Source organism: Pyrus communis, chromosome 10 (assembly GCF_041283825.1).
Source record: "Pyrus communis isolate YQ-2024b chromosome 10, ASM4128382v1, whole genome shotgun sequence".
NCBI classification, from domain to species: Eukaryota; Viridiplantae; Streptophyta; class Magnoliopsida; order Rosales; family Rosaceae; genus Pyrus; species Pyrus communis.
Window position 1 is genome coordinate 12,698,709 of NC_142574.1, and position 17,764 is coordinate 12,716,472.

Below are 17,764 nucleotides of genomic sequence, written 5' to 3' on the forward strand. Positions count from 1 at the left end.
ATTCACTTAACACAATCATGACTAGTGACTTCCACTACTTGTGAGTATAAGTGAATAACTATTACGTGAAACTCCCTTATATTCTAGCATCAAATTCATGCATGCAAACTAAGTAGGCCTCCTTAATCAACATACAAGAATAAGTTATCAATCAAACAAATAAGTAAATCGCATTCATGATTTATGAAACAATAATTGGATGAAATCAATTCATATCACATATATGTTCATGGCTTTGAATTCACCTCTAACTAAAACGAATTTAGTTCCTCATGTTCGCAAAACAAAGATAATTAAATTTAAACATTGAAAACAAAGATAGAATACACCTAGAAACACTCCAGGTGGCTCCTCCTTCCTTCCTTGCTGCCCACAATAGGGATTTGTGTGAATTTAGGCTCTTAAGGTGTGGTGGATGGTGTGGTGTGAAATTGTGGTAGAGGGTGGTTGAATGTATGAATGAATGAATGAGTGAATGGATGCTTTGAATGGTGCGGCAAACACTTGCATTTATAGGGCTTAAACCTTAGGGAAATCAGATTAGGGTGTGGTATAAATTAGGTGGGAAAAGGTTTGCACAATCCTAGGGTAAAAGGACTAGGATTCCATGGCAAAGACCAAGGAAGAAAGGGAAAAAGATTGCAGATTCTAGAGCTTCTAGAAAAGGGGGAGGCGCCACTTTTGTAGGGTTTCTAGAAACAATGTGTTTTGTGGCAGAAATTGGACTTTTAAAAGGGATAAAGGGTGCGGCACCTATTTAGGAGGAGATAGGGTCTTCTAGAACCATATATTTAGGTGTTCTAATGTCAAATTAAGTCCTTTTTGCAGCAGGAATTAAGGTAGCAAAAGATTAGGATAGGATAAGATGAGATAAGGTTGGATAAGATAAGATTGGATAGGATAAGGTTGGATAATGTTCCTTATTTCTTGCTCGTTCCTTATCCTCTTTGTTTTTGAACTTCTTTCTCCAGATTTGTAACCTTTCCTAGCCTCTCTTGACTTCAATTTCGTCCATCCACTTTGCTCCATAGTTAAGCTATCCAATCCATGCCCAAAACTGCTTTAAATAGCTCCAAAATGCACTTTCTTGCCCCTTTTGCCATTAGGACCTAAAAACATACAAAAATAGCTCAAAAGACTAAAATAAATAGTAATTAACTAACTAAATGCAAGGAAACAACATAACTAAGTAGCATAAATATGCTCCTATCAATTTTCGTGGGATTTTATCACCTATCACTTCTAAAGTTGTTTCTCACTGTTTTTAAGTGTTTTTAGTGTGTTTGGAAGTGTTTTTATATGTCTTAAATGGAAAATCCAAAATTTGAAAAAGAAAAAAAAATCGAAACAAGTGTTTAAAAAAAAGAAAACCAAAAAGAGTCGTTTTTAGCGTCGTTTTTGTTTTTATGTTTGTTTGTGTCTTAGGATACCTTCCAACACAATGATGAGGATTTGGTTTTTAATTGCATGACTATTAACGAAAGTTACAAACATGGATGGAAGTTTGATTTACTCGTTGGTTTATGCATAGTTGTAGTTGTCGTTTACAAATTCACATGTAATCACAAAAGAAAAAAAAAATTCAGTTTTTATAACATGTTTGAAGGATGAAACTCAAACTAACGCTACAACCTTGAAAGACATGAGCCAAAACTTTATTTGGAGAGTTATTAATCTGAGATATTTTTGTTTTCTAAAGTCGTTGCATGATCTCATTATTTCTTTGCTTGGTTGTTACTTAGAATGCGTTTCATCACTATAGTTCCAAATACTAGAACTCATGCCCATTTCATTCAAAGCATCAAATTGAGTGCATAACATAAAACAAGATGAAGTTGTTTAGTTAAAACCAGAGCCAAAAAGCCCTACCCTTTGCATATGTATTGTAGGTTTAACCCTTTGAGCCTTAGTTAACTTATTTTCTTTGTTAGCCATATTATCCTTACCTAGCCTAGAATAGGACTATCCATACCCTTGTTCTTAAAGTAGTGGAGCATGATTTAGAGGGAACCCCTTTTGATCTACAATTTGTAGAAAAACAAGTGTCGGGTAAGATAGGGATAAGAACACACGGCATAGGTGTAGGATATGAACTACAACTCCCAAACTTTAAAGGAATGGTGTCTATGCGGCATACAAAGGGATGAGGCTTTTAGAATCTGAATTATGTGTTTAACTGTACATCTAATCCCTTCTAAATAGCTAGAACTATGGCACAAAATAATTTGGATAATATACGATAAGATAGGATAAGGTTGGTTAAGATAAGGTAAGATAAGGTTGGATAAGGTTCCTTATTTCTTGCTATTTCCTTATCTTCTTTGCATTTGAACTTCTTTCCTTAGATTTGTAGCCTTTCCTAGCCTCTCTTGACTTTAATTTTGTCCATCCACTTTGCCCCATAGTTAAGCTACCCAATCTATGCCCAAAATTGCTCCAAATGGCTCCAAAATGCACTTTCTTGCTCCTTTTGCCATTAGGACCTACAAACATACGAAAATAGCTTAAAAGACTATAATAAGTAGTAATTAACTAACTAAATGCAAGGAAACAACATAACTAAGTAGCATAAATATGCTCCTATCACCTATGAAGCAAATAAAAGAATAGCAAAATAATTAATAAGAATTGTTGATTTTGATTTTACTTTGTTTAGTGATCATTGCTCCAACTGTCTTTGGAATTATAGTGAATCTAGTTATCCCGATAAACACTGTTTAGTAAACGAAAATTTTATAATTTGACAAATCCTTAAATATAAGAAGGCAACTATGTTTTAAATGAATACTACTAGAAAGAATAAATTTGTAGACAAAATTTATAAGCTAAATCATGTGTTACCAATAAGATTAAGGACGTTTATCATCGTCTCAGGAATAATCTGATCATTAACTTGCAGGTCATTTAATTTACGAAATTTTGTCTACAAATTTAGTCTCGTGCTACTCTTTCTGAATTACAAAATGAACCCGATTTCAGTCTTCGCAACCGAAACAGTTCCTTCCAAGACTGTTAATGGACTAAAACGAAAAAGAACACTTCGGGTGCTTTGATCAACTTCACCTGACGAGAAGACAGAATCTTACAACTAAAATACGACTAGATCTGAATCAATGGGCATACAATCAATCATCCACATGTCCTCGGCACCATCTTCCCTAAAGATATTGCAGTTCACTCCTCCAAAAATCAGTGTGTACAAAGAAGGCATAACAAATTGCCCGAACGAGACCACCTCGATCTCTCTTGACAAATATATCAAAAGTAAGCTGCTAAAATCAGCATATCCATGATCAATGTTGACAGAATGCATATTTCAGTCTAAACTAATATGACTTCAAACTTTGCACAGGGGTTGCTTCCAACGTGTCTTCTAAAATCAGCATCCCCATTAAATCTGAAGGTATACAACGCTTGCCTCTGCGTCATGCCAACAGGATATATTCTATATATTTTAAATTCGTCTCCTCCTCTTATGCTTTCAGGTCTTTCTGGTTTCCAAATGGGCACATGTTTCTGGGACTTTAATTTCGCGAGCACCATAGACTCAAAAGCTCCAAGAGTCAAATTGCCAGACCTGTCACAGAAAAAGATATTGGGGGACAAAAATTTATTTAATTTTTCATCATGCAATGACACTACAAGTTTTATTTTTCCCTCTTCTAGAAATATAAAATAAACTTAGACGGAAATCTTCAGCATGATGAAACTCGTAAGGATGTAAACAATGTGCAGAGACAGATCCCATTCCCGGCAGTCTTGGCTGCTAGTGTAGTAATTGGTGTTAGGGAAATGAAATTACCTTAAGAAAATAGATTCCATATTGAACCTCCCTCTTTCTCTTACATATAAATGATAGACGACTCCTTCGCCTCTGGTGCACTTGCAGGGTCTGTTTTTGACCCTTTGGTTCATTTCTTCTTTCTCGCGAATCATTGTTGCCAGGTGAATGCAAAGACGGCATGATGAATGTACTGCTGCCATGTCCACAAGGGCCTTGAAAGAATTCGATGGACCCTCATACTTCCACCTAATCATTAAACATCATTCAATCTTCATACAGAAACAATACTGAAACATAGAAAAAGAAAAGTATTTGACATGTTACAGAAAAGAAGAAAATGAGAAGAAACAAACAACTAATGATTTACCTCAATGACTGATTATATGCTTCAGGATTATCTGCAAGAAATTTCATTCTCTTGGCAACTGATTCAATATCGGTTAGCTCCTTAATATGTAAAATTGAACCAGGAGCAGGAGCATATTCTTCAATATTTGGAGCACCAACAACCACAGGTATAGATCCTGGAACAATAAAATATCAACGTCCATACCCAACATCTTTCTTGAATTTCAGTACATAGATGACAATTTTGCTTTTGGAATCTGAAATGCAATTTTTTCCCTCATGTTGAATGCGAAAATGTAATCCATTAGATCTTATAGATGTTAAAAGGCAAAACACTGCAATTTCAAAGATGAATGCCCACACTTATAGTTTTCCATCCATACTAAATCTCTTAAATTTGTTTATGAACTATTACCAAGATTTTTTACATATATTCAAACAACATTTATCTGGGTTAAAAGAATCCTGGTTGCCCCTAAATTCTGAATTTTTCCTCCACAAGAAGTTTTCATATTATGCATCACAACTACATAATCAACACACCAGGGAGGAGAGGGGGAGGGGGAGAGAGAGAGTAGTTTCATACCAGCAACAAGCGATTGGAAGTATTTCTCGGTAACATAATCCTCCTCGTTGGAATTCTCAAATGCCAAACTGAATTTATAGCGCTTCAGAGTTTCAACTTTGTCAACTGCCAGATTCATTTAAAACAGAAGCAAATTATTAAACAATTACAGGTTATGTATATCTTATAACTATAGAATACAAGCCATAATATATCTTAGTAGTGTATTATATGTGTTTATTTGGTTCAAATACTGGATTTGGTTCAAGATGCCAACTATTTAGCCAATAATGAAACATCCAGTCCCTCTCTGATTGCACAACCAGAAGTCTAGAACTGATAGACATGATCGGAAAAAATAATAATAATTCCAAGCACATGCAGCTTGTTTAAGTGATATCATAATCAACTAAGGTCTGACTTACCTTGCCCATTAGATCAAAAACAATTTCTTACAATTCAAACTTCCAAATTCTATATCCTTATTGTGACATCCCGTCCCGGAAATATCGAAACGTACATTTGAAATTACAATTTTACCCCTAGTTCGTTACATTTACGTGTAGTGTTGTGTTGTGTAGTGTTGTAGGACCACACACACACTCACACACTCTCTTTCTCTCCCGTGATTCCCTCTCCCTCTGTCTCTTTTCTGTCACTTCTCTCTCTCTCTCTCCCAAGCTCCGTTCTTCCTCCTTCTTTCTTCAAAAACGTACGGACAACACACAAATCACCCAAACCTTGATGGATCGAAGAAACTAAGGACACCATCGAACTCGTGAAGCTCGTACGAGTGCAACCATACCATTTTCAGGTGAGAAATCCTTCGTTTTCGTGTCGATTCGAGGTATTCCGATTTCGAGTACTGTTCATGAAAGATTAATCTAGTTAGTTTTTGGACTTTTGAAGCTTGTAGATGTGTTAGTGAGGTCCCAAGGAGCCTCGGAGTACTTCGTTGGAGAAGTTTGGACGTCGGGATCGTCGTGTTCAAAGTTGGCCGGAGCTGTCGGGGCTTTTTCCGGCGAAACCACGGCGAGTTAGGGGTCGAGATAGGTATGGATGTGTTCGTCTCGTCAATACCTTCATTTTGATATATAGTACGTTGAAAATGGTTAAGAAATGAAGAAGTTATGACACTTTGAAATTTACCCAGAAATTCCGGCAAAACACTATTTCCGGCGAAACCAGTCCGGCGACGCGAGGAAGAAGACGCGCGCGTGGGCAGCGCGTGAACAGTGCGCGTGGGGGCGCGTGAGAGCTCCAAATTGAGTTCTGAAAATTGTCACGCGTTCGTGACGTCGTGTAGATCACCGTGGTATATTCATACACCCAAATTGAGTAACGTATGAGAAAGTTATGGACGAATGTTTGGTGTATGCGCGTTAAATAACGTCAATTTGGTTACTTTTTGTATAGGTGAAAATTATACAGAGGAAGAATGTAACCAATCTAGGGGAGGCTCAGGGACCTACGAGACGTCGATGTGATATGTGAGTGGGCAGTTATTTTTCAGTATATATATATATACGTATGCTTGACGTATTTCCCAGAAAACGTATTTTAAAAGAAATACGAATTAATTAACCTGTCATATATGCATCATATTTTAATATGTGCATTACCATAATTATGCATACTGTTGCATGGTGCTGAGGAGGCCCAGGTAAGCTACGATTGAAATACTATCATCACATGCATTAGTAGTGGCATATATTTATATATGTGTATTTGGTGCTGTGGACGCACAGGTAAGTGCCAGGTAAGTGGTATTCATGTTGTTATGCAGTAGTAGTTTGAGATGTTAGAGAGCTCATAATCTGCACCCCGGTGTTAGTGCTCCCGCCCAGGGCCAGGGCACAGTCCTTCACGTGATGTTCACCAGCACCACACGCTCGCCTTGGATCCAAGTAGGTGCAAGCCTTGTCGTACAGACCACATTAGGTGGTTCCGACTCGTAGGTGACCCGCGATTATTCGCACAGTCTTCACGTGATCGTAGCACTAGAGCGTATATATTACACCCAGTCTTGTCGTACAGACCACGTTAGGTGGTTCCGACTCGTGTGCAGATTCAGATATTGAGTTGAGATTGGAGCTCTATCTGCAGCCGTACAGGTCACGTTAGGTGACTCCCGGCTGCCAGATTATATGTTATTGATGTGAATTACGCTTGAGCACTTACATTTGATTATGAGTTTCCGTTGTGGCATATTCTCGAGCATGAATGGCATATTTATGAGCATGAATGATATATCTTTGAGCATGACTGGCATATCTATACATACGTATATATGTTATTTTCTGGGAAACTATACTTGTTTTACAGCGAGGGGTTAGTATATGCAAAAGAGAAAAGAAGGTTTTGAATACGTTCGTTTTGCTGACCCACTCAATTTTGTTTTGCGCCCCTCCAGGTTTAAGGAAATGCAAAGGTGTGGTGACTACGAGGAAATTCAACGGTGTTCTGACAGAATGGCCAAAAATTAGGACTCACCTTTGGGTGTTTCATCTTAGAAATTGTATCTTTAAAGCTTCCGTACTGTGTAAATGGTTACGTCACTCTCACGTGACGGCCAGCATGCCCTCCTTCGGGACGGGGTGTGTCAAGTTGGTATCAGAGCCTAAGTTTCAATCTTGGACATCTTGAGAAGTTCTAGTGAATTCTGTCAGAACTACACCGCCTCGTAGCAAACCACGTAGTTAGAGGAACTTAGTCTCCCTGATTTAGCTGTTGGGGGAAATTATTATTTTGGTGATTCAGTATATTATCAAAAAGGGACATTTTAAGATGGGTTATGAGTTGAATTTGAATCACCTTATGAAATGATGAACCTGAGGGAGCAAAGTGATGGATTAACCAATTGGAAAATATGTTTTAGATTATGCAAGTCAAAGGAATCTTCCTTTTGACAGAAGGGTTGAGACGACTACCTGGTTTGAGTTATGAACTTGTATCCGGGTGGAAACAGGAGTATAATTCGTTGTCACCTGAGGAAACAGCCGATTGAGAATTGTTTAAGGACTTGTTTAAAGAAAAGAATTATTTCCTTTGGCATCTTATGATGGTAGAAAGCAAGAGTTTGCAAATGTGAGACAAGGAAAGCTGACGATCAATGAGTATTATAAAAAGTTCTCAGACTTGCCTTGTCCCATTCGAATATTGCCGCTATTTTGATTGAAGTGTTATATTGTTTTAGGCTGGGTGGCATAAGGCAATGGTATTTTGGGTGACCACTATCCATTGTAATTCTTACCAGGAGTATACAAGATGTTGTTGAGCCTTAAGGACTCTGAGATTATGTTCAGCGAGAGTAAAGAAGAATGATAAAAGAATGGGAATCAAAAGAGGACGATAAAGTTAATGATTCGTCATATCAAGAATATAGAAAGATTCAGAACTTCAAAAGAAGTGAAGCTAATTCTAGTTCTTTTGGCAAAGGTTTTAATGCCATTGACCAGAAGCGAAGTGATAGATGTATTGGTAATCCCAGATCTCAGAGACAAGGTGATTTTGGTAAAGGAAATGTACCTTTGGGCTGTAGGTACAATAATGGACACCTTTAAGAATGTAGGCAAGAAAGCATTGGACGCTTTACAAGTGGATAGATGGGACATAGAACTGCAAATTATGTCCAAAGCCAACAAAAGCCTTAGCAGTCTTCTTTGCCATAACTGGCGCCGATCCAGCAAGTTCCTGGATCTATTAATTATGGTCAGTTAGGCCGTGGTGTACACGAGCAAAGTATTTACACTAATAGAGGTTGTGGGAGACAACAACAAGCCCAGGGATGTGTTAACCACACATCACTGCAAGATACTCAGAATTATTTGGATTTGATTAGGAGTACGATAATTATTCTTAATGACTTAGTTAAAGTCTATTTGTTGTTAATGTAGAAATTTTATGTTATTAATGTTATTGCCTTGAAAGTAGTAAATAAACGCGGTTGAGACGTGTGTATGTATTTCCTAATGAGTGGCAAAATAGTAATATTACACCCTCAAGAGTTGTTGCTTACTTATCGAGACAACGATGATTTATCAGTATTGCGGGCTGCAGACCGTAATATTAATAACTTATTCGTGGATTCGTTAAGCAAGTAAACCGATAGGTTATCCTATGTTAGTATCGTACTTATTCAGAGTGCTCAGTATTAGTAGAGTATGTATTGTTGCTAGCTACTTTTGTTCCATTAGATTGTAGATTTCGATGTTATTCTAGAGCATATTATGTTATATACAGTGATGAGTTATATATGCAGCCGAGGGCTGAGTTAATTAGAATGAAAGAGTATGAGCTATGTATATAGCCGAATGTTAAATTGATTATATGTTATTTTCCATCGGTCTGGATGACTAGAGATTACTTTTGTAAGTATGCAAAGTGAAGTGAGGCAGACCGTTAATTATGCTGTGAGAGCAAAGAGATTATTATCAAAAGGCTGCCAAGGATACTTATCTCATGTAGTGTTAAGAGATGTCACTTCTAGTAGTGTGGGAGAAGTGGGAGTAGTCAAACATTTACCTGACATTTTCCCTGAGAATTTACCTGGATTGCCGCCAGTTAAAGATGTAGAGTTCACTATGGATTTGTCTCCAGGTACAAACCATATATTATAGAATGTTGCCTTTTGAACTAAGAGAATTGGAAATTGGTTGATAAAGGTTTTTATTCAACCTAGTACATTACGTTGGGGGAACACCAGTTTATTGGTGAGAAAGAAAATGGACGTTAAGGCTGTGCTTTGATTATAAGCAGTAGAATCGAGTAACAATTGAAAACCGTTATTCGTAACCTCACATTGATGGTTGTTTGATCAGCTTTTAGGTGGTTGTATATTTTCTAAGTTTGACTTGAGGATGCCCTTATGATAACTTTCAGGACTCGTTAAGGTCATTTCAAGTTTTGGTGATGCCATTCGGAGTGACGAATGCATCTACTACTTTATGAATTTGATGAATGAAGTATTCCAATGATATCTAGACCGATTTGTTGTTGTTGCTATTGAAAAGATTGATAAGACTAGAGCAAAGTATGCTAAACATCTTAAATTGGTATTGTAAAGATCGAGGGAACGTCGATGGTATGCTAAGTTTAGCAAATACTAAAGTTAAATGAATCAATTGGCATTCTAAGATTTGCTATATCTGCTGAAGGTATTCAAGTGAATCCTTAAAAGGCAGCAGGAATTGAGAATTTAGAACAACCACGAATCGTGATTGGGATTCGGAGTTATCCTAGCTTAACAAGCTATCATGGAAGGTTTGTGAAAGATTTTTCAGTCATTGCTTTGTCATTGACGAGATTGTTGAGAAAAGAGGTTATGTATGAGTGGGAAGGAAATTGTGAGCAAATGATTCAACAACTGAAGCATTTCCTCACTCATGCACGTATTTTAGTATTCCCAGAAGATAGTGGTAATCATAAATTTTTAGTGATATTTCTTGAATGGTATTGGATGCATGTTGATGCAAATGTTAGGGTGATTACATACATTTCACGACAAAAGGAACCTCATGAAATGAATTACCCTACTGGTGATTTGGAAGTCATGATTACCATTCTTGCTGTGAAGTTATGAAGACATTATATTTGGTAAGAATGCAAGATTTTTACGAATCCAAAAAGTCTCCAATATCCATTACTTGGAAGGATTTTGATATGAGACAGCGAAGATGGATTGAATTGTTTAATGAACATAATTGTACGACCAGGGTGATCGTAAAATTGTTCTAGCTGATGCACTTGGTGAAAAGACTGTGGTAGGAGTTGATGTCTGGCACGCTTGCCAAGATTATCTTCTTGTGGATTGGAAATCAACTGAAGTAAAGTTGAGAATGGAAGTTTGAGAAGAAGTTGTAATTGCTAATTTTCAAGTTAAGTCTTTTTAGTAAGGTCGTACTCAAGACTCAAATGGTTAACAAAGAAAATTAAGAATTAACCAAGGTAAAGAAAGAAGGGAAAAAGAAAGATTGCTGAATTTGAGAATAGGATGGTTATGATTGAACTTGAAGTGATAATTGATCAATGTACCAAGTTAGTACATTTACTCCAGTGTTGAGTAACAACCACAGTGCAACAGTACTTATATGTTTTATGGAGAAGAGATTTGGGTTACGGAATTGCTGAGTTTCTTAAGTATGTTAGTTGCGCAGTTTCCGAAGTAACGCCATAAGGACCATGAAATGTGTCGATTTTTGTTGATTTGTGGAAGAAATGCTTCTGGATAGAGAAGATTCGATCACGAAAGAGTTTTGGTAGGCCCTGAAACTATGGATGAGTCTTCTCAAAGTATTCAGGTAATTAAGTTTAACCAGAGAGTAGCCAGGAATGGCAAAAGAGATTAATAGTTGAACATGTCACTAATCGAGTGTTTAACGTAGATGATCTTATAATTTTGAAGTTTTCACTTTAGAAAAGTATGATTCGGCTGGGAAAGGAAAGCAAATTAAGTCCTAAGTACATCGGACTTTATGTGATCATCGAAGAGTAAGTGAAGTTGCTTGAATTACTTCCAGAGTTATTGTAAGAGCATGATGTGTTTCATGATTCAACATTTTTAGAAATTTCATCACGAAAAGAAATAGTGAGATTTGGAAAGGAGACAAAATAAGTCTTAAACACATCAGACCATTTTTGACCACTAAAGGAATCGATGAAGTTGCATACAAGTGGTGATGTCTTCAGAATTGGCTAAGGTGCATAATGTATTATATTTCGATGTGTTGTCACTAGGTGGCAGATTCGTCACATGGAGTTCCGGTGCAACTATTGAGAATTAATCCGGATTAGACTGGTTGAGGAACCAAGGACGACCTTGGATTGGAAAAAGAATGTATTGAGAATTAAGACAGTGTAATTGGTAAAGAATTTGTGGAGAAATCAGTCAGTCGAGGAAGCTACATGGGAGACAGAAGATCAGACGAGGAATTTGTATTCTAGATTGTTCTTTGACCACTAGGGGTTGTTGATTGGTTGTTTTGAATTTCGGGACGAAATTCTATTAAGGAGGGTAGGTTGTGACATCCCGTCCCGGAAATATCGAAACGTACATTTGAAATTACAATTTTACCCCTAGTTCGTTACATTTACGTGTAGTGTTGTGTTGTGTAGTGTTGTAGGACCACACACACACTCACACACTCTCTTTCTCTCCCGTGATTCCCTCTCCCTCTGTCTCTTTTCTGTCACTTCTCTCTCTCTCTCTCCCAAGCTCCGTTCTTCCTCCTTCTTTCTTCAAAAACGTACGGACAACACACAAATCACCCAAACCTTGATGGATCGAAGAAACTAAGGACACCATCGAACTCGTGAAGCTCGTACGAGTGCAACCATACCATTTTCAGGTGAGAAATCCTTCGTTTTCGTGTCGATTCGAGGTATTCCGATTTCGAGTACTGTTCATGAAAGATTAATCTAGTTAGTTTTTGGACTTTTGAAGCTTGTAGATGTGTTAGTGAGGTCCCAAGGAGCCTCGGAGTACTTCGTTGGAGAAGTTTGGACGTCGGGATCGTCGTGTTCAAAGTTGGCCGGAGCTGTCGGGGCTTTTTCCGGCGAAACCACGGCGAGTTAGGGGTCGAGATAGGTATGGATGTGTTCGTCTCGTCAATACCTTCATTTTGATATATAGTACGTTGAAAATGGTTAAGAAATGAAGAAGTTATGACACTTTGAAATTTACCCAGAAATTCCGGCAAAACACTATTTCCGGCGAAACCAGTCCGGCGACGCGAGGAAGAAGACGCGCGCGTGGGCAGCGCGTGAACAGTGCGCGTGGGGGCGCGTGAGAGCTCCAAATTGAGTTCTGAAAATTGTCACGCGTTCGTGACGTCGTGTAGATCACCGTGGTATATTCATACACCCAAATTGAGTAACGTATGAGAAAGTTATGGACGAATGTTTGGTGTATGCGCGTTAAATAACGTCAATTTGGTTACTTTTTGTATAGGTGAAAATTATACAGAGGAAGAATGTAACCAATCTAGGGGAGGCTCAGGGACCTACGAGACGTCGATGTGATATGTGAGTGGGCAGTTATTTTTCAGTATATATATATATACGTATGCTTGACGTATTTCCCAGAAAACGTATTTTAAAAGAAATACGAATTAATTAACCTGTCATATATGCATCATATTTTAATATGTGCATTACCATAATTATGCATACTGTTGCATGGTGCTGAGGAGGCCCAGGTAAGCTACGATTGAAATACTATCATCACATGCATTAGTAGTGGCATATATTTATATATGTGTATTTGGTGCTGTGGACGCACAGGTAAGTGCCAGGTAAGTGGTATTCATGTTGTTATGCAGTAGTAGTTTGAGATGTTAGAGAGCTCATAATCTGCACCCCGGTGTTAGTGCTCCCGCCCAGGGCCAGGGCACAGTCCTTCACGTGATGTTCACCAGCACCACACGCTCGCCTTGGATCCAAGTAGGTGCAAGCCTTGTCGTACAGACCACATTAGGTGGTTCCGACTCGTAGGTGACCCGCGATTATTCGCACAGTCTTCACGTGATCGTAGCACTAGAGCGTATATATTACACCCAGTCTTGTCGTACAGACCACGTTAGGTGGTTCCGACTCGTGTGCAGATTCAGATATTGAGTTGAGATTGGAGCTCTATCTGCAGCCGTACAGGTCACGTTAGGTGACTCCCGGCTGCCAGATTATATGTTATTGATGTGAATTACGCTTGAGCACTTACATTTGATTATGAGTTTCCGTTGTGGCATATTCTCGAGCATGAATGGCATATTTATGAGCATGAATGATATATCTTTGAGCATGACTGGCATATCTATACATACGTATATATGTTATTTTCTGGGAAACTATACTTGTTTTACAGCGAGGGGTTAGTATATGCAAAAGAGAAAAGAAGGTTTTGAATACGTTCGTTTTGCTGACCCACTCAATTTTGTTTTGCGCCCCTCCAGGTTTAAGGAAATGCAAAGGTGTGGTGACTACGAGGAAATTCAACGGTGTTCTGACAGAATGGCCAAAAATTAGGACTCACCTTTGGGTGTTTCATCTTAGAAATTGTATCTTTAAAGCTTCCGTACTGTGTAAATGGTTACGTCACTCTCACGTGACGGCCAGCATGCCCTCCTTCGGGACGGGGTGTGTCACTTATAGCCAGGGAAAGTAACTTATAAACGAAAAAATGGCAAGGGAGAAAGAAAAATTTTATGCGCCTGTGAATCTATTTCAGACCAAACAATACAACATTAGGCAAGATTAAACCTACCGTCAAAATCCAACAAATTGAATTACCTACAAGACACTATAGAGCCAACCAGTGTTTTAAAAGGCTCGCCTTGGAGCGCGCCTAGGCGGTCTCGAAGGCTGGGTGAGTAGCTTGCCGCCTCTGTTTTCCAGGTGTGGCGTAAGGCATCGCTGGAGCAAGCCTAGACGGCAAAGGTGCGCCTCAGGGTGTCCAAGCGTTCTTTTTATTCCCATTTTTTGCTTTTTGTTTTTTTGGTAAAAATACCCAAACCAAAGCCGTGCCTAGTGACGAAGCTGAGTTGCAAAACCGTACCAGGGAAGATGAAGAAGACAGATGGCGATGGCTATCTTTTCTCCTGACTTTTCATTTTTCTATATTTTTTTCTCCTTAAAATTTTAATAGTCCCCACATTTATTATTGCACTATCTTTTTTTTATTCACTTTTATTTTTTATATTATTTATTAGATAGATAGATAAGTATCTTTATGTGTTTATTATTTATAGATAAGCATATTTTTATGGATATTCTCGTAACATTCCAACAAAATTCAGCCTTTATTCCCTATAATTGCTCCACTCAACCTTTATTTCCTTTAAATTGCGTATAATTGCAAAATTCAGCCTTTATTTTCATTGAAATTCCCTATAATTGTGGCCACTCAATCTTATTTCTCTTGAAGTTCTCTATAATTGCTTACAGTAAAATAAAATAATTAAAACATTTTAAGACTATGACATAGTTTCTAAGTACAAGTAGACTTAATAATGAAGAAGATGTTATTATATTTGATTTAGTTATAATTATATTTGTTTTACAAAGTATTCTATTTTATAAATATAAATTATATAATAAAATTTTAGGTACCGTGAGGCTTTGCCTCATGCCTCACGCTTGGGCAGGGCTATCCATGGGACGCCTCACCTATGCCATCACCTTTCAATACATTGAAGCCAACACAGAATATTTTCAACCAAAAACAAAATAAAGGCCACAAACTGAACCCCAGTTTGTTGCAAACCTCATACGGCACGCTAAGAAAGCATGCAAGAGAGTCACAACTCCCAATTGTAATGCCTTGAACCAGAAAATTAGCAAAATATCATTATTATTACTTTAAAAAAGCATCTAAATGTCACACCTCTTCCATCACGATTTCTATGGCAACCGCCATAAGAGTCTATCTTGAGGTTAGCACTTTCAAGTGCTTCAAGAGCTTGCAAGCGGAAGTTGCGGGCACCACAGTTGGAAATAAATGCAGCTGCAAGTGCAGTCTCAGTCTTTGGCTGTACGGGCGCCATGATGTCGTACTCAGCCCAAGAAAAATATCCAACAGGAACATCCGATGAGAGACTAGTTGTCATAACAATATCATATCCCCTCCTAGTACAAATGAAAGCAGTTAAAACTATTAGTTATGACAAACAAGTTTTAGAACAGATGAAGTTTGCATTCTGAGGGTTTCCCCCCAAAGGAAAAGAAGAACACCATCCGTCAGGAATGCGATTGAGAAATGATTATATTAAGTAATTCCAATTGACTGCATGAATGATTGGTATGCCCCACCAGAACACTTAGGCTTATAGTTAATAGACACAATTCAAAGTAGTACTATGCAATATGCAGCACAGCATATGAGATATTCTAAACCATGTTAAAAAGATAAAATAATTTGTTTTCAGCTCTTCAAATTTGTGGGTACCATTTTTTCAAGAAAATAAGCCTTAAAAAATCTTAAAACCTTACTCAATACTTGTACGAGATTGCAATTCCTATGATAAAGGGATAACATGTCCACAAACAACATTAAATGAAAAAGAGAAAATCTTCAAAAACTGCAATTAAGCCATCTTCAAAAACTGCAATTAAGCCATATTTGTATGTGCTTACCCACCGTCGTGCATGAGCAAGATTGTTCTCAGCATAGTATTGAGCTGATTCCATGGATCGGAGAACACTGGCTGTCCCAGATTGGTGAGCTAAACCAAAAGCAGCATCAGGTGTTTTTGCAGGATTGTATCCAAACTGGCATCCCACAGAACAAGATTTCCATTCCTATGTGGAAGACAAGACAAAAATAATTATGAACAAATGCAAGACGTGACAAAAGTGAAATGTGTCAGTTATATCCCAAAACTCCATGTTTAAGTCCCTAGAGAGTATCGTAAAAGTAGGGTAAGAAATGGGACTATCCAATTCAAGTTACTTCCAATTACAAATCATTCTTGTTCATTTAACTCAACAAGATTTAGAAGATGGAACTTAAGGGTCCTCCACCGCCGCTAGACTACATTCTACCAAGACTAACATAATGCAGACTAAAATTGAACAATAAAAAACATAATGCAGCCAAAAGCATCAAACTTCCTAACCAGCTTCAGATGTCAAGGATCAATTGCTCAAATAGTGACTAACACAAGGCAGTCGAAAAGCGAATATCAAATTTCACATCCTGCTTTCAAGGACAAGAATCAACAGCTTAAGCAGTGTAAACATCTTACAAAAATTCTCGCTTGCACTATTTTCCTCACTCGTGTCATGACATTATTGTCACGTACAATCACAATTCAATTTTAAACTAAAACCCAATAAAAAAAAAATATATATATATATATATATATATGAGTGTGTGTATTAGAAAACTACACAGTATTAAGAACACAATTGAAACTAATAAAAAGCTGCAAATTACCTTCTCATCACCAGAAACCAAAACCGGTTCTTTGTCAAAATCCCTGGAGTACTCTATAGCATCCTCTCTCTCCAACCACTCCTCGCAACTCAGCAACTCCAAATCACCACTCTCCGCCGCCGGCACCGCCACTTCATGAGTCAACGGCGTCCGGGCGAACAAGTCGGCCCACGAGTCTACTAAACCTGCGTTATTTCCGATGTCGAGCTTACCCAGAAACGCGATCTCTGCTATCACAACAAGGGCAACAAAAAAAGGAATCAGATTGGACCATTTTCTCTTGGGGGCCGCCGCCGAACCCGCCCCAAGAGAGACCGGTAAGCCACCTTCGTGGGTCGCCGCTGGTCTCGAGCCTCTCTGAGTGGAAATCACGCCCATCAAACTAACCAGAATTGGTCGCTCTGTTTTTTCTGGGGATATTCTGACTTTCCCGAGAAAGTGATAGAAAAGTCGGGACTTGTAACAAGGTTTTCAACGGAGGAACATGATGGGGGTTTTGTGCGGGCTTCGATGGGAATCACGAAATGGGTTTAATCATGACGATGGTCTCACCGAGAGGTTGATTTTTCTTTAGTTGCAAGTCAAACAACCACAAAGGGTGAAGAGTCCCGTAACATTTCACGGTTATCTACACATTTATTTATAATTTTTTATATCTTTTTAATTATGACTGTTAGAATGAATTGAAAAAAAAAAAAAATAAAAGGACAGAAATTAATAAAATATGTGTAAAAATAAAAATAAAAATAAAAATGTGAATAACACCACTTATGAAGAATATTCAATTTGTTTTTGGAGTAGCAATCAGGCATACAAAATGCATTGTCTGTCATGCGCAAACACTAAAATCTTGTAGCAAATAAAAGAAGTACAAAATAAATGTTTTGTGTAAATGAGTTTAGGGTTACAATCTCTTTACAACTTTGAATCCTCTGATGATGTATCTCGATGCAAATTTCTGTTGTCTCTAGCTTTGACGAAAATACACCTACAAAACAATCAACATCTTTGATCAAAGACCTAAGCCTCAAGCAGCCACAAGGTTGGGGGAGGGGGGGGTTAGGCCAATGAATCTCCGATGCATAAGTTAGTTTCTCTAAGAAGAGTAAGGTGTTTAGGGCTTTTAGGGGTAGCAAAAGCT

At 38.0% G+C, this 17,764-nt stretch overlaps 1 protein-coding gene and 2 long non-coding RNA genes across 4 annotated transcripts; 2 read left to right on the top strand and 1 right to left on the bottom strand.

The window, feature by feature from the left end:
- Window positions 1–3,082: 3,082 nt before the first annotated feature.
- Window positions 3,083–17,249, bottom strand: LOC137728857 (glycoprotein 3-alpha-L-fucosyltransferase FUT11). 2 transcript variants are annotated; one of them, XM_068467642.2, is made up of 7 exons: window positions 16,624–17,249; window positions 15,826–15,986; window positions 15,073–15,314; window positions 4,719–4,823; window positions 4,152–4,308; window positions 3,803–4,030; window positions 3,083–3,577 (listed from the first exon to the last, which is right to left on the bottom strand). In XM_068467642.2, exons 1-7 carry the CDS (start codon window positions 16,999–17,001, stop codon window positions 3,322–3,324), a joined length of 1,527 nt encoding a protein of 508 aa, XP_068323743.1. In that variant the 5' UTR covers window positions 17,002–17,249; the 3' UTR covers window positions 3,083–3,321. The 2 variants fall into 2 exon arrangements, with proteins under 2 accessions (XP_068323743.1, XP_088534335.1); XM_088678209.1 differs by having other exon boundaries at window positions 4,719–4,826; window positions 16,624–17,234.
- Window positions 5,202–7,574, top strand: LOC148693535 (uncharacterized). Its single transcript, XR_015952489.1, has 5 exons — window positions 5,202–5,511; window positions 5,607–5,750; window positions 5,851–6,012; window positions 6,114–6,187; window positions 7,111–7,574. It is a non-coding gene; the product is annotated as an uncharacterized LOC148693535 (long non-coding RNA).
- On the top strand, window positions 11,350–13,984 carry LOC148693536 (uncharacterized). The gene is made up of 5 exons (XR_015952490.1): window positions 11,350–12,043; window positions 12,139–12,282; window positions 12,383–12,544; window positions 12,646–12,719; window positions 13,643–13,984. It is a non-coding gene; the product is annotated as an uncharacterized LOC148693536 (long non-coding RNA).
- Window positions 17,250–17,764: the final 515 nt, after the last annotated feature.

Bases quoted from the DNA above. Each gene is read 5' to 3' on its own strand.
- LOC137728857 (XM_088678209.1), bottom strand. From the start codon at position 17,001: ATGGGCGTGATTTCCACTCAGAGAGGCTCGAGACCAGCGGCGACCCAC. The intron at 15,315-15,825 runs GTGGGTAAGCAC...CATTTGTACTAG, and splicing joins AATCTTGCTCATGCACGACG to GAGGGGATATGATATTGTTA. The intron at 4,309-4,718 runs GTATGAAACTAC...TTATTGTTCCAG, and splicing joins CTTCCAATCGCTTGTTGCTG to GATCTATACCTGTGGTTGTT.